This window comes from Musca domestica, unplaced genomic scaffold, assembly GCF_030504385.1.
Source record: "Musca domestica strain aabys unplaced genomic scaffold, Musca_domestica.polishedcontigs.V.1.1 1, whole genome shotgun sequence".
Taxonomy (NCBI): Eukaryota; Metazoa; Arthropoda; class Insecta; order Diptera; family Muscidae; genus Musca; species Musca domestica.
The window spans coordinates 40,323,743-40,336,564 of NW_026712114.1; the positions used below are offsets into that span (position 1 = coordinate 40,323,743).

The 12,822-nt window shown below is 35.4% G+C and overlaps 1 protein-coding gene across 1 annotated transcript; it reads left to right on the forward strand.

Annotated features, from left to right (window-relative positions):
* The first annotated feature begins 3,573 nt into the window (after positions 1–3,573).
* On the forward strand, positions 3,574–12,447 carry LOC109614479 (rho GTPase-activating protein gacU). Its single transcript, XM_020040013.2, has 2 exons — positions 3,574–4,797; positions 11,682–12,447. The coding sequence occupies exons 1-2, from the start codon at positions 3,687–3,689 to the stop codon at positions 12,176–12,178; spliced, it is 1,608 nt and encodes a 535-aa protein (XP_019895572.1). The 5' UTR covers positions 3,574–3,686; the 3' UTR covers positions 12,179–12,447.
* The last annotated feature ends 375 nt before the right edge of the window (positions 12,448–12,822 follow it).

The window sequence follows — 12,822 nt, forward strand, 5'->3', positions numbered from 1 at the left end:
TTTTCGGCCAATTTCATGTATTTGGTGGACCAAACAAAATAAGTAACGGAATTGGGAGCCAAAATGAATGTGTCAAGTTAAATTGAAATCGGTTCAGATTTGGATATAGCTCCCATATATATTTTCGACCGATTTCATGTATTTGATGCACCAAACACGCTATGTATCTCTAATTTCAATGAAATTTGGAATGTGTAGCGGAAATTAAAACAAATATACATTTGTCAAATTATGTTAAAATCGGTTCAGATTTGCATGTAGCTCTCATATATATTTTCGACCGATTTCATGTATTTTATGCACCATACACGATATGTATGTTCGATTCCAAAGAAATTTGGAATATGTAACGGGATTTTGATTAGAAAATAAATTAGTCAAATTATATTAAAATCGGTTCAGATTTGGATATAGCTCCCATATATATTTTCCGCCGATTTCTCATATTTGATGCACAAAACACGATACGTATTTCCGATTCCAATGAAATTCGGCATGAGTGGCTAAATTTGGTACAAAAATAAATTTGACAAATTATATTCAAATACGCTCAGATTTGATTATAGCTCCCATATATATACTCAGCCGATTTCACATATTTGATGCACCCAAAGGGAGAGAGACAAAATCTGGCACCAGAAAAAATTGCCAAATTATATTGAAATCAGTTGAGGTTTGGGTATAGGTAACATATATATTTCGGCCGATTTCATATATGTTATGCACCAAACATGATATATATGACCGATACCAATGAAATTCAGAATGTGTGGCGGAATTTGGTTACAATAATAAATGTGGCAAATTAATTGGAAATTAGTTAAGATTTGGATATAGCTCCCATATATATATTATCGGCCGATTTCACATATTTGACGCACCAATTTCAATGAAATATGAAAGGTGTGGCGGAGTTTGGTGTAAAAGTATTTTTTTTAATTATATTTAAATCGGATCAAATTGGGATATGATTTTAATAAGAACCATTGAACCACAATGCCTTAGGCATTGTATATATATATATATATATATATATATATATATATATATATATATATAAGATATTCGCAAAATATTATGGGTTTAAAATAGAACAAAAACAAAAAAATTGCATTGCCCATATTCGACGGACCTTTGGGCCCATTCCAATCGACGAGGCTTGTCCGCAGTCAACATTCTTTGCGTCAATTGAATTTTGTACGGGAACAAATGCAAATCAATGTGAATAATCCGTTGTAAAGTGGATCGAGCCATGCCCAACTGCTGAGAACGGCGTTTTTGGGATGTTCTTGGGGACCTCTCAACACTGGCTCGTACGGCAGTGATATTCTCGGCCGATTGCCTTGGTCGACTTTTATATGGCCTCTTCGGATTAGAAAGAGCCTTACCAGTCGAAAATTTTTCATATAAACGCTTAATGGTGTTCTTAGAAGGCGCACTTCTCACATTTTTTTTCACAATTGACTTCTTCTGTTGAATGTGAATTTCAACTATTTTAGAGCGCTCGCGTGGCGTGTATTGGTTCATGGTAAAAATCTGCTTGGACATCTCTGTCAAAAAGAGGCTAGAGTTTAGACAGCGTTGAAGCCTAGCATTTTGGATGGTCATTGGATAATATTTAGCTGGTGAAATGGATCACAATTTTGTGTGAAAAAAAAAAAAACAAAATTAACAAAACTACAAATACATGAAAAGCGCATTGACATCGACTTTTGCATTGATCCTGAATTCGTTGACAAGTAAAGCCAAATATCAGAGGTACAGGATTATATTTTTCTTCATTTTCGAATATTGTTTTGAATACCCATTTACACGACATAGGACGTTAAACCTAGGGCAGGACCATATGATATAATTTCAAGAATGAAATTAACATACAATGTTAAATATTCAGGCTTTTATGAATATATAATTTTGGTTCTTACCGAGAACCTATGTTTCCGTAAATTTTGGTCCCAGATTTATGGTGATAAATCGAAAAGAGGAGCAATTCGCTTCGACATTTTCTTTTATTTTACAGAAGGTATGGGAATGTTACTTAGTGGAATCCTAGAAGAAGAACTGAGAAGAAATTCACATTCTGAGTCGATTTATGCATGTCCGTCCGTCCTTCTGTCTGTCCGCCCGTCTGTCTATTTATTCTTGTAAACAAAGTAAAGGTCGCATTTAAATTTTGCATAATTAATTTGTTTGACCATAGAACGAGCTCTATTGAAATTAGAGATAATCGGTCAAAATTTAGATATAGCATCCATACATATCTTCGTCCGATTTGTCTTTTCCTGTGCACCAAACGTGTAATATCAGCCCAAATGTGCCATACGACCAAATTATGCCTGAAAATGAATATACTAAATTTTATAGAAATCGGTTCAGATAAAGATATAGCTCCCATATTTATCATCCGCAGTCGTAAAATGCACTCCCCGATACTTGGGGAAATATATCAAATACAGCTCAGAAATACATTTGCCAAATTTTATCGAGACCGGTTCAGATTTGAATATAGCTCCCATATATATCTTTATCTGATTTCATGTTTATTGTGCACCAAATGGTTAATACAAGCCCGAATTGTAAAGGCACAAGCGCCTCGACAAATTCAGTAGAAATCGATTCAGAGGAGAATATTGCTCTCATATATAAATTCATATAGTCGGCCCCGTCCCCCGTCCGACGTCCGAAGACGTTCTTTACTCGTTCAAATGTGCTATAATTTGATATTTGTTGTTCGTAATTGGTACCTGATGTCCCTATAAAAATGCTTGTATTGGTTCACATAGTTCCACTTTTTAAACCTCAAATTTGTAGGCACCTACATTTGTAGTAATTATTGATTTAAATATTTGAGACTGACAAGAAAAAAGAAATCAACCTATTTTAGTATTTAGAATACTTCGCTATATATATTTTTTTAAATTTTTCGATTTGTTTGCCAAATTTTGTCTTAAAATTCGAAAATATTTGTAGAATAAGAAAATTTAATATATTAGGAAATATTTGCAGAGCTAAAATTCAATTTTGTTGTTTTCAGCTCTCCCGATTTTTGTCACTGTTTGGGAACACAGTAGGGTAAACGGGCAGAAGCTCCTAGATTACTTGGTTGATCTTGTTGAGGTATGAAAATTGACATTCCCAAGACGGGGTCTAGAACAATTATTTCGTGGCGATTTTTAAACGTTGAGCAAAATAAATTATTAGAAAACTGCACCCATATGATCTTCTTTATATTATAACAACTTTGAAAGTCTGATATGGTTTAATTTCCCTCTAAATTTTATTTTTATGCTCTTTCATTTCATCCAAACTCATTGCTCTTTGCATTAACACAACTGTATTTTTTCCAGATAAATAAAATAAAATTAGCCATAAAAATCAGTGAACTACAACGAAGTTACTGCTAATACCTTAAAATTGATGGTTTGTAATGGCTAGATTTAGAAAGAAAATTTCTAATGGAACAACAACAGCAGCAGCAACAACAACACAAACAACAAATAACACTGTCAGTGTTAAATTGTTAAAAAAAGAAGAAGTTAATAAAACACTTAGGCCAACTGGGCCACGATTTATTTGCCTATCCGCCGCAAACGGAGGATGATCACCAATCGCAGGCCAGTGAAAAACTTTGTAAAATTTCTAATTAAAGTGAAATTTCTAAATAAATAAAAACCCTAAGTCTGAAAATGATTGAAAGATTGTTTCTAATCTGTTTGTTGATAATAAATTTGAATCTGCTGCAAAAGAACAGGACATGGGCTCTATTGGATAATCAGTGGTATAATTCATTGACACCGGATCAAAGGTCATTTCCATCGGCTGTGGCAGTTCAAAAAAGCTATGACTCTTGGCAGCCGCTATTGAAAACTCATAAGTGGTGGATAACAACAGCTGGTGGTGCTGCTGCCACTGGTTCATTGTCAATGAAGTCAAACGAGAATATCGAACGTGAAAATGTATCCTTTATGCTGCAGCCGTCATCTGGCGGTGTTTCAGCACCAACCCAGTATTTTACAAATCGCTTATTCATCTATAATAATCAAAACGGAAATTACAACAAAACACAAATTACCCCATTCAGTGGCGGTGCTGATGTTCCGAACACAAAATCAACATTGTCACCAATAACACATCGTAGTCGTCACCACCATCATCAAAAGCATCCATTGACAAATATTGAAGGCATTAACCGCAACGTGAAAAACAACTATCAGCCGCATAACCCCATCGAACAACAGCAGGAGCAGCAACAACAACAACAGCAGGTGAATCGTACCTATTCTTCTCACATATCTCCAAAGTATACGCAACAAACGAATATTGTCGATGCTAAACAAGCCCAACGACTACGACATATGCCAGACTCTACAACCAATCGTCAATATGTCACGACGGATGTTCAACGTCATTTTGGGGATAAATTTGTGTCAGTCCCAGCCTTAGCTCTGATTGACAACCGACTTTCACACATTTTGACAACAAAAGATCCGCACATCTCAACTAATGGCAATCACCTAGAAGCCATTTCTGATCCATCCCCCTTCCCGGCAAATAAAGAAGTTAATGTCGATGCTGACAACGACACTGATGGAATTGGCAAAATCCTCGTTCACGCTGCTTTAGGCAAAGTGAAACAATTTGGTGATATTCTTAAGGATATAATGGCAAAGGAGGATAAGAATACCGACGAAGGCAATCAAAATGAAGGAGGCCATGCTAATGAAGATGTTTTTGTCCAGAATCCACCTGACGTCGACACTGAAGGTGAGGATGTCGAAGCGTCTTTAAGATATTCAGGTGAGTCGAATGTACACATAAGCATACGTATGTGTGCCTGGGGCGAAAATTGCCATATCACCCAGTGTATAAACATATGAAGATAATATTTCTAATCGATTGGGAGGTTTAAGGTCAAGACACTTTATTCAAGGTGTTTGTGGGATGAAATTACATATGTGTATAAAGGTTTTCCTTTTCATGCAAGATTTGTGAATCATAAAAGAGTCTGTGGTGAAATTACATTACATTTCTTTGAACTTTATTCCAATCATGTATATGAAAGCATATTTAGAGTTGGTTCAGGAGAATATTTGTTTTGCCTAATCAAAGGCAAAGTTAAGCCAGCATTTATGGCGATTATAATAACCTCTGGCTTAGAAATTCAATTTAAGGTCAACGAGAAAATTGGTTACAAAGGATGTGGACCTTGAATAAACTTCACTTAAATCATAAAGTGTCCTTGTAAGTTGGAAAGGAATTTGAGCAATGTATGCTCGCTTTGGAAGGAATTCCTTTCACTTTCATGAAAAAGGAATTTTGTTTAAAACTTTCAACATTCTGCGAATTCCACTAGTATGGAAATCACACCATACAATACCATGCTGTTAAAAGGGTTGCGGAGACGGAATTCATTAGCCAGAGTCGTACAATTTTGCTGGAGCCGGAGACTAAGTAGAAAAAAGTCACGCGACTCCGGATAATAATATGTTTTTACCTTTCATAATCCTATGGAGGATACATTAAATTTATCGATCCGTTGGACCCCACAAAGTATATATATATACAGGGTGACATAAAAATAATGCAACAAAGTCAAACGCCATAATTTTTACATTTTTTTTTTTAATTTTATTGAATAAAAGCAAAATATGTCGGAAACAGCATCAAATATTAGAATAAGTTTAGATTTGTTCGAATTGGTCACATTTGGCACGAAATATATCCTTCAAACGGCCAATGAAACCGACACACGCTGCCCGAATGCTGTTCTGTATTTTGGTCCATTCTCGGCGAAGCGCTTGCCTGAGGTGATCGACACTATTTATTATTTTTATACCCTCCACAATACTATGGAGGGTATATTAACTTTGTCATTCCGTTTGTAACTCCTCAAAATACTCATGTCAGACCCAACAAAGTATATATATTCTTGATCAGCGTAAAATTCTAAGTCGATTTATGTCCGTCTCTCTGTTGTAATCACGCTATCTTTCGAACGAATTGAGATAGAATGCTAAAATTTAGCACACATGTTTATTTTTCCAGTACGCAGGTTAGGTTCGTAAATGGGCCATGAAGGTCCACGTCTTCGTATAGCCCCCATATAACTGTACCTCCCGATATTCGGTATTTTGATGATTTTAGCGACATTATTAATCGGAATTGTTCAAAGTTTGGTATTTGAAGTTCTCAATTGATACTACAGCCTAAGACAGAAAATTGTCTGTACAGGTCCACGTCTTCGTATAGCGTCTTTATTCACCAAAATATTTTCAAATTACGCATTTAGAGTTCGTAATGGAAACTCCAGTCTGTGACAGAAAATTGTATATGCAGGTCCAGGTCTTCTTATATGCCCCATATACCAGTACCTCCCTATATTCGGTATTTTGACGAGTTTAGGTACAATACTCACCGAAGTTGTTTGAAATGTCGTATTTGAAGTTCGTAATGGTCAGGTCTTCGCACAGCTCCGATATAACGGTACCTCCCTATATTCTATACTACATTTTTCGCGTTTATTTCAAGTTCCGAATTTGAATGACTCATGACAAATAATGCCTGTGTGAGTCCACGTCGTATAGGCACCAATATAACGGCTGTATTCGGTATTTTTAAAATTTTAACAAAGTTTTTTCAGGATTTTATTTCAAATTCGTTCCAAATGGTGGAAGGTATTCAAAGTTCGGCGCGGCCGAACTTACTGATTTTTTACTTGTTTAGTGCTAATTTTGCTCTGCAAACTACTCCATATACAATAGTCCAACGGACTAGTATCCGGAGATTTTGGTGGCCATTGTCCGTTGAAAATGAAGCGAGGAACCTCATTTTGTAAGCATTCTTAGTGCTGAGTCCTGTTGGAATGTCCAAGGTCTGCGGCCGAAATGTGCCCAAAGCTTTAATACACCCTCCAGAATATTTTCGTGGCAATATTCGGCATTTATTCTGATGCCACGGTCGATTAATACGAGCGAAGAGCTGATATGGCGGCCCACACTATCACCATTGCCGGCGCTTGAGTTCTGGTGGCCAACCGATGGTGCACATTTTCAGCTGACCTCTTTGGCAAGTATACACGATCATTTTGTTTGTTTACAAACTGGTGGACAACGAATGTTTTCTCATCGGAGAAAACCAAATTCGGCAGTTGACAACTTTCATGCAAGCGAAGCAACTCTTTAGCTCTTTTGAGTATATTTTCTTTCTGTTGCGGCGAATTTCTTGCACTTTTTGGAATTTCAATGGCTTTATCCCGAGCTTATTTTTCAATATTTTCCGAATGGAATATTACGATATGTTCAGCTCATGAGCCAGTTTTTGGGTACTGCGACGCGGGTTTTGATCAAGTCGCATCTTTACTTTTCGAACAATTTCTGCTGATGTTGCTGTTTTCTTCCGTATACTTTCCGCTAACGGTAACGAGCAATGGTATGAGACACAAAAGATTTATTCACATTTATATTCTGGAGTGCTCTAACGATAGCCACTCGTGGTATTCCAGCCAAATATAAAGAAATCACGCTTGAATTCCATCACGACTAACTTTTTTTCTGGAAAGTTCTCACCAAAATACTTTTGTACTCTTGTAAACAATATAATGAACTATCACTGGAATAATTTTAACAGCTGTCGGACGAGTGGCTTAGAAATGGCAGCAGTCTGAAATTGTTTGCAGTTTTTCATCTCACCCTGTATATTTATATCTTATTCACTTAACCAATAAATACATAAAATCTATAAATAACAGTTTTGTCCGTTGTCGCTTTAAAGACTACACATCATATTAGAATTCAAAAAGAAAACACGCTGCATGTGTTCATTCGAAAATGGTAAGTAAAAATGTTACATTGCATGATTTATAAAACATTACAATTGTACATTTCAAAAGTCAAAATGAAAAATTTCAAATGTCACATTTTTACGCGATTTTATACATTTATATACATTTACAAACAGAACAGCGTTGGCTTGTTTGTTCGGCATACCATAGTATTTTGTTGTTACAAAATGGTCAGGCTTAAAGGAATAAAGGGATTATTGTTGTTTTTATAAAAACAATGTTTGTTTATTATGGGAGAACGATGGTAATGTTTACCAGGTGATAAGGCAGGGAATACCTAGGTTTCGGAAAGAGCCACCAGTCCTCATCAGTTCCCTTGTTTTTGTCTGGGATATGCTCCCCAGAAGTTATTTTAAAAAGAACTTCTATGACAAAAAACTTTTTTACCCAAGTGACGAGATCATAAGTTCAATAGAAGAGGAACCAATGAATTGCATAAAACTAAAATTCTTTTGGAAACCCTTCTAAATCTTACAACCGCACTTATAAACATTTTCACCTTTCTCCACTTTACAAACTATAAACACTAAGATCCCAGTTAAAAATCTTGAGAAGTGTGTTGTATAATTCATTACAAAATATTTACTTGAGTAGATAAGTGATAAGACATACAAGTAAAACGTTTATCCTTTTGCTTTTGAAAGTCCAACTCGCCTTATTTGCATTAATCTTTTAAGGGAAACTTTAAACGTACCTCTTCTTGCACATTTAATTAAGTTTTATCCTTACCTTTTAATTTTGACGAAATAGCCGGAGAAGCAATGCTGAAAGAAATAAATATTAAATATAATTAATTTCTTGTAAGAGATTTGTCATTACGACCAAAGAAAAATCAATACAAATAATTAATAATAAATACCCATCAAAAGGGAGCAACACATCGAAGGAATGACAATGCGCAACATTATAACAATTTCCATTACCCTACTCCAAAAATATGTTATGTCTGAACAGTAAACCTCAAAAGAAACAGATTACCAAATTCGCAATAAATATAATTGAATATGTGAGTCAACATATTCCCCTGGACGCACACACAGACAAAAATAAAGATCATACAGTGAAGCCAATGAACTTTCGTATCTTCTCTTAGCATTATTTTATTCTCAATTCTAAGGGATTGATTTCATTGGAAACGACTTTAAATTTCACAAAATGAAAACAAATATCAACAAGTTGAGGGTCATTAAAAAAAGAAAAAAAAAATACATGGAGAAATGTAATGTAAAGAAAATACCATAACGAAATCCAAACTATGTTTTTGAATTTTTTTTACAAATTGCTGTACATTTTACCAAGACATCAAATTGATATAGCAATTTCAATGAATTTCATGCGAATACCAACATCAGTCTAGAATTGAGTTTTTTTTTATTTATTTATAATTTATTAATGCCCCAAAATGCCTGAACGTAAAATGAGATACGAATAACCCCCCAAGGCACAGTCAAAAGAAATATTTCATGTAATTGATTGTGGTGGTTGGAAATCTGTCTGTAGCTCATCCACAGATAAGTCTCGCACATGCAGACGAAAAGAAGAATGTGTAATTAAGATATTCAATGAAAAATAATATTGTAATTATTTTAAGGTTGCAATAACATTTGAGAGAAAAAAAATTTTCGAAGGAATCGTGTAGGCAATTTAAGCAGAAAACGTGCGAGTAGAACGGCAGAAAAGGATAAAAAAATCTACATTTTTGTACCCTCTACCATAGGGTAGGGAAAGGGTATATTAAGTTTGTCATTCCGTTTGTAACACCTCGAAATATCCATTTCACCCCCACAAAGTGTATAAATTCTTGATCAGCATAATATTTTTTGTCGATTTAGCGAAGTCGGTCCGTCAGTGGAAATCACTCTAGCTTCCGAACGAAATGAGGTATGATGATAAAATTTTACTCAAATGTATATTATGTCTGCAGGACTTTTGGTATTGAACGGACCATGTAGGTCCATGTTTTGGTATAGCCCCCATATAATGGTACCTCCCTATTTTCAATTTTGGTATTTGAAGTTCGTAATGCATACTACAGCCTATGACAGAAAATTGTCTGTGCAGGTCCACGGCTTCGTATAGCCCCCATATAACGGCACCTCCCGATATTCGGCATTTTGATGATTTTAGCGGCATCACTCACCGGAATTGTTTCAAATTTGGTATTTGCAATTCGTAATGGATACTACAGCCTAAGACAGACAAGTGTCTGTGCAGGTCCACGTCTTCGTAGAGACCCCATATAATTGTACTTCTCGATATTCGGTACCTTGATGATTTTAGCGACATTGTTTAAAATTTGGTATTTGAAGTTCGTAATGGATACTACAGCTTATGACAGACAATTGTCAGTGCAGGTCCACGTCTTCTTATAGCCCGGTACCTCCCGATATTCGGTAAAGCCATTGAAATTCCAAAAAGTGCAAGAACTTACACCGCAACAGAAAGAAAATAGACTCAAAAGAGCTAAAGAGTTGCTTCGCTTGGCCGAAAGTGGTGAACTGCCGAATTTGGTTTTCTCCGATGAGAAAACATTCGTCGCCCAGCAGTTTGTAAACGAATAAAATGATCGTGTTTACTTGTCAAAGAGGTCAGCTGAAAATGTCCACATTCGGTTGGACACCAGAACTCAAGCGCCGACCATGGTGATTGTGTGGGCCGCCATAATAGCCGATGGTCGCTCTTCGCTTGTATTAATCGATCGTGGCATCAGAATAAATGACGAATGCTATCACGAAAATATAATGGGGAGTGTATTAAAGCCTTGGGCACACAAACATTCTGGCCGCAGACCTTGGACATTCCAACAGAACTCAGCACCATCGCACTCAGCACGCGCCAATAAGATGGTTACAAAATGAGGTTTCTCGTTTCATTTCCACCGCATTCTCCGCCACCAAAATCTCCGGATACCAATCCGTTGAAATATTGTGTATGGAGTATTTCGGAAAGCATGGTTGGCACTAAAAAATATGGGCCAAAATACCGCAGAGCAACGTTCAGGCAGAAAGATTTAATGCTATTGCCGACATTTTTTGCTTTCATTCAATAAATTAAAAAAAAAAATGTAAAAATTATGGCGTTTGACTTTGTTGCAGTTTTTTATCTCACCCTGTATATAGATCATACCAAATCAAGGGAATAGAGTGCACCATTCTGTCCAAAATTTTGTATATCGCAATATTTGCAACAAACTGTTGTCGAACTCTAAAATCTGAAATTTAAGAAATAATTTCATAGTTTAATTCTTTTGTGTATTCATGTTTTACGCATTCGCCTAGGTAATCATGAGCAGATGGATCTGTTGATATATACCTTCTAATTTATTTTAGGGCCATCAAAATACATTCTGCGGAATCGTGTCTCTATTTAAAATTTAGGGCGATATTTAGACTGACAATACATTTTGAAGTACTATTTAATAATGCAATTGAAATTGTTAATGTGTTAGGCGATTAAAGGCCCTTGGAAGGAAAAAATGTGTGTTTTTTTTCATAATTTAATTTTTACTGGCTTTTCTATATAGGACCTTAAGTGTAATTTTATATAACGTCAATCATAAGCTGGTGATTTTATTGCCAATAAAATTTCATATTAAATTGAAAATCTCCTCCTCATCATAAACATCATCACTTGACTGAGCAGCATTAATACATTTTTGAAATCACACTTGGGTGTAATAAAAGAGCAAAGTACATGATCCCAGTAATTTAAAACTTTAGAAAATAGGCATTCCCAGTTTATGTTTTCGTATTTTATGTTTTAATTTTCTCTAGCCTACAATAAAACTTTGTATGTACTACACACATTTTTCATTGTTTCCCCTCATTTCTCGTTAATACAGATGAAAACGATGGCAATGATGATGACCAAGCACTTTTGCAACTTACACCTGCAGTGCTGCCCAGTGCGAGAGTCATAAAAACTACCGGAACATTAAAGACATCGCCATTAAATTTGGTAACAAAAAAAGAGATTAATAATGAAGGTCAAGGCCAAATAGATAATATTAATGATGCTGTGGAGAAAAGTTTAACGCCAGCGACGGAAAGCCCAACATCCAGATCACTGAAAGTTTTACAAACGACAGCTTGGGGAGAAACCACGCAACATGATGTCGGTACTAATCGTAAGATAAAGAAAAAAATTAAGAAGAAATTTAAAAAAGTACTTTTGCCACTTTTGTTGGCCTATAAACTTAAGTTTTTAACACTGATACCAATACTTATTGGTGGACTTATACTGCTGGTTGGCTCAACAGGTATGGCTGGTTTCTTTTTTGCCCTGTTCGCAGCCGTCATGACAATGAGAGGTGGTGACAAATATCACAGGTCCATATAGAAGCTGAGAACTTGGGTTAGTTCTATTTTAAGTTTATTGTAACTAAGTTTAAGTTATATTTTTAGAGTATTGCAATCAAAATGGTGAAATTGGGTTTGTAAAATCGAGTTAAGTAATTTTATTTGGGTATCACTATAACATACATTTTATTATTTATTTGCTAAAATAAGTCCTTATTGTTTATAACAATATTCATAAATCCATCCTATTTACTAAATTTGTATAATTTTTATTTTAAGTTTTCAATATATTTATAAATATTTAAGAAACTGCTTTGTTTTTTTTTTTAATAACCCGTCGCAAACGGAAGAATCAGTTTTAGAGGAGAACAGGAATTATTCTTGGCCAAAAACCCGCCATCACTGTTTTTTTGATATATTTATAGGGAAGCTAAGTCCGAATGGCAAACTACGACTACATCACTATTTTTATATCCTACTGGATATTATGTGTTTGTGCATTGGTTAGTAACATAACGGAGGAGAGTAAAGAGTGGACCGATATATCCCATTTTCACACCAGACTTTGGATTAGTAGAAATAATGCGATGTGTGAAATTTGAAGATAACCGGATGTTTATTTCGGATTTTATGATCGTTTTGGTTATTCCAAATGTTACCCTTGGTGGGGAGGTTCTAGAAGGA

Coding starts and splice junctions, on each gene's coding strand:
- LOC109614479 (XM_020040013.2), top strand. CDS start 3,687: ATGATTGAAAGATTGTTTCTAATCTGTTTGTTGATAATAAATTTGAAT. Junction 4,798..11,681: donor AGCGTCTTTAAGATATTCAG/GTGAGTCGAATG, acceptor TCGTTAATACAG/ATGAAAACGATGGCAATGAT.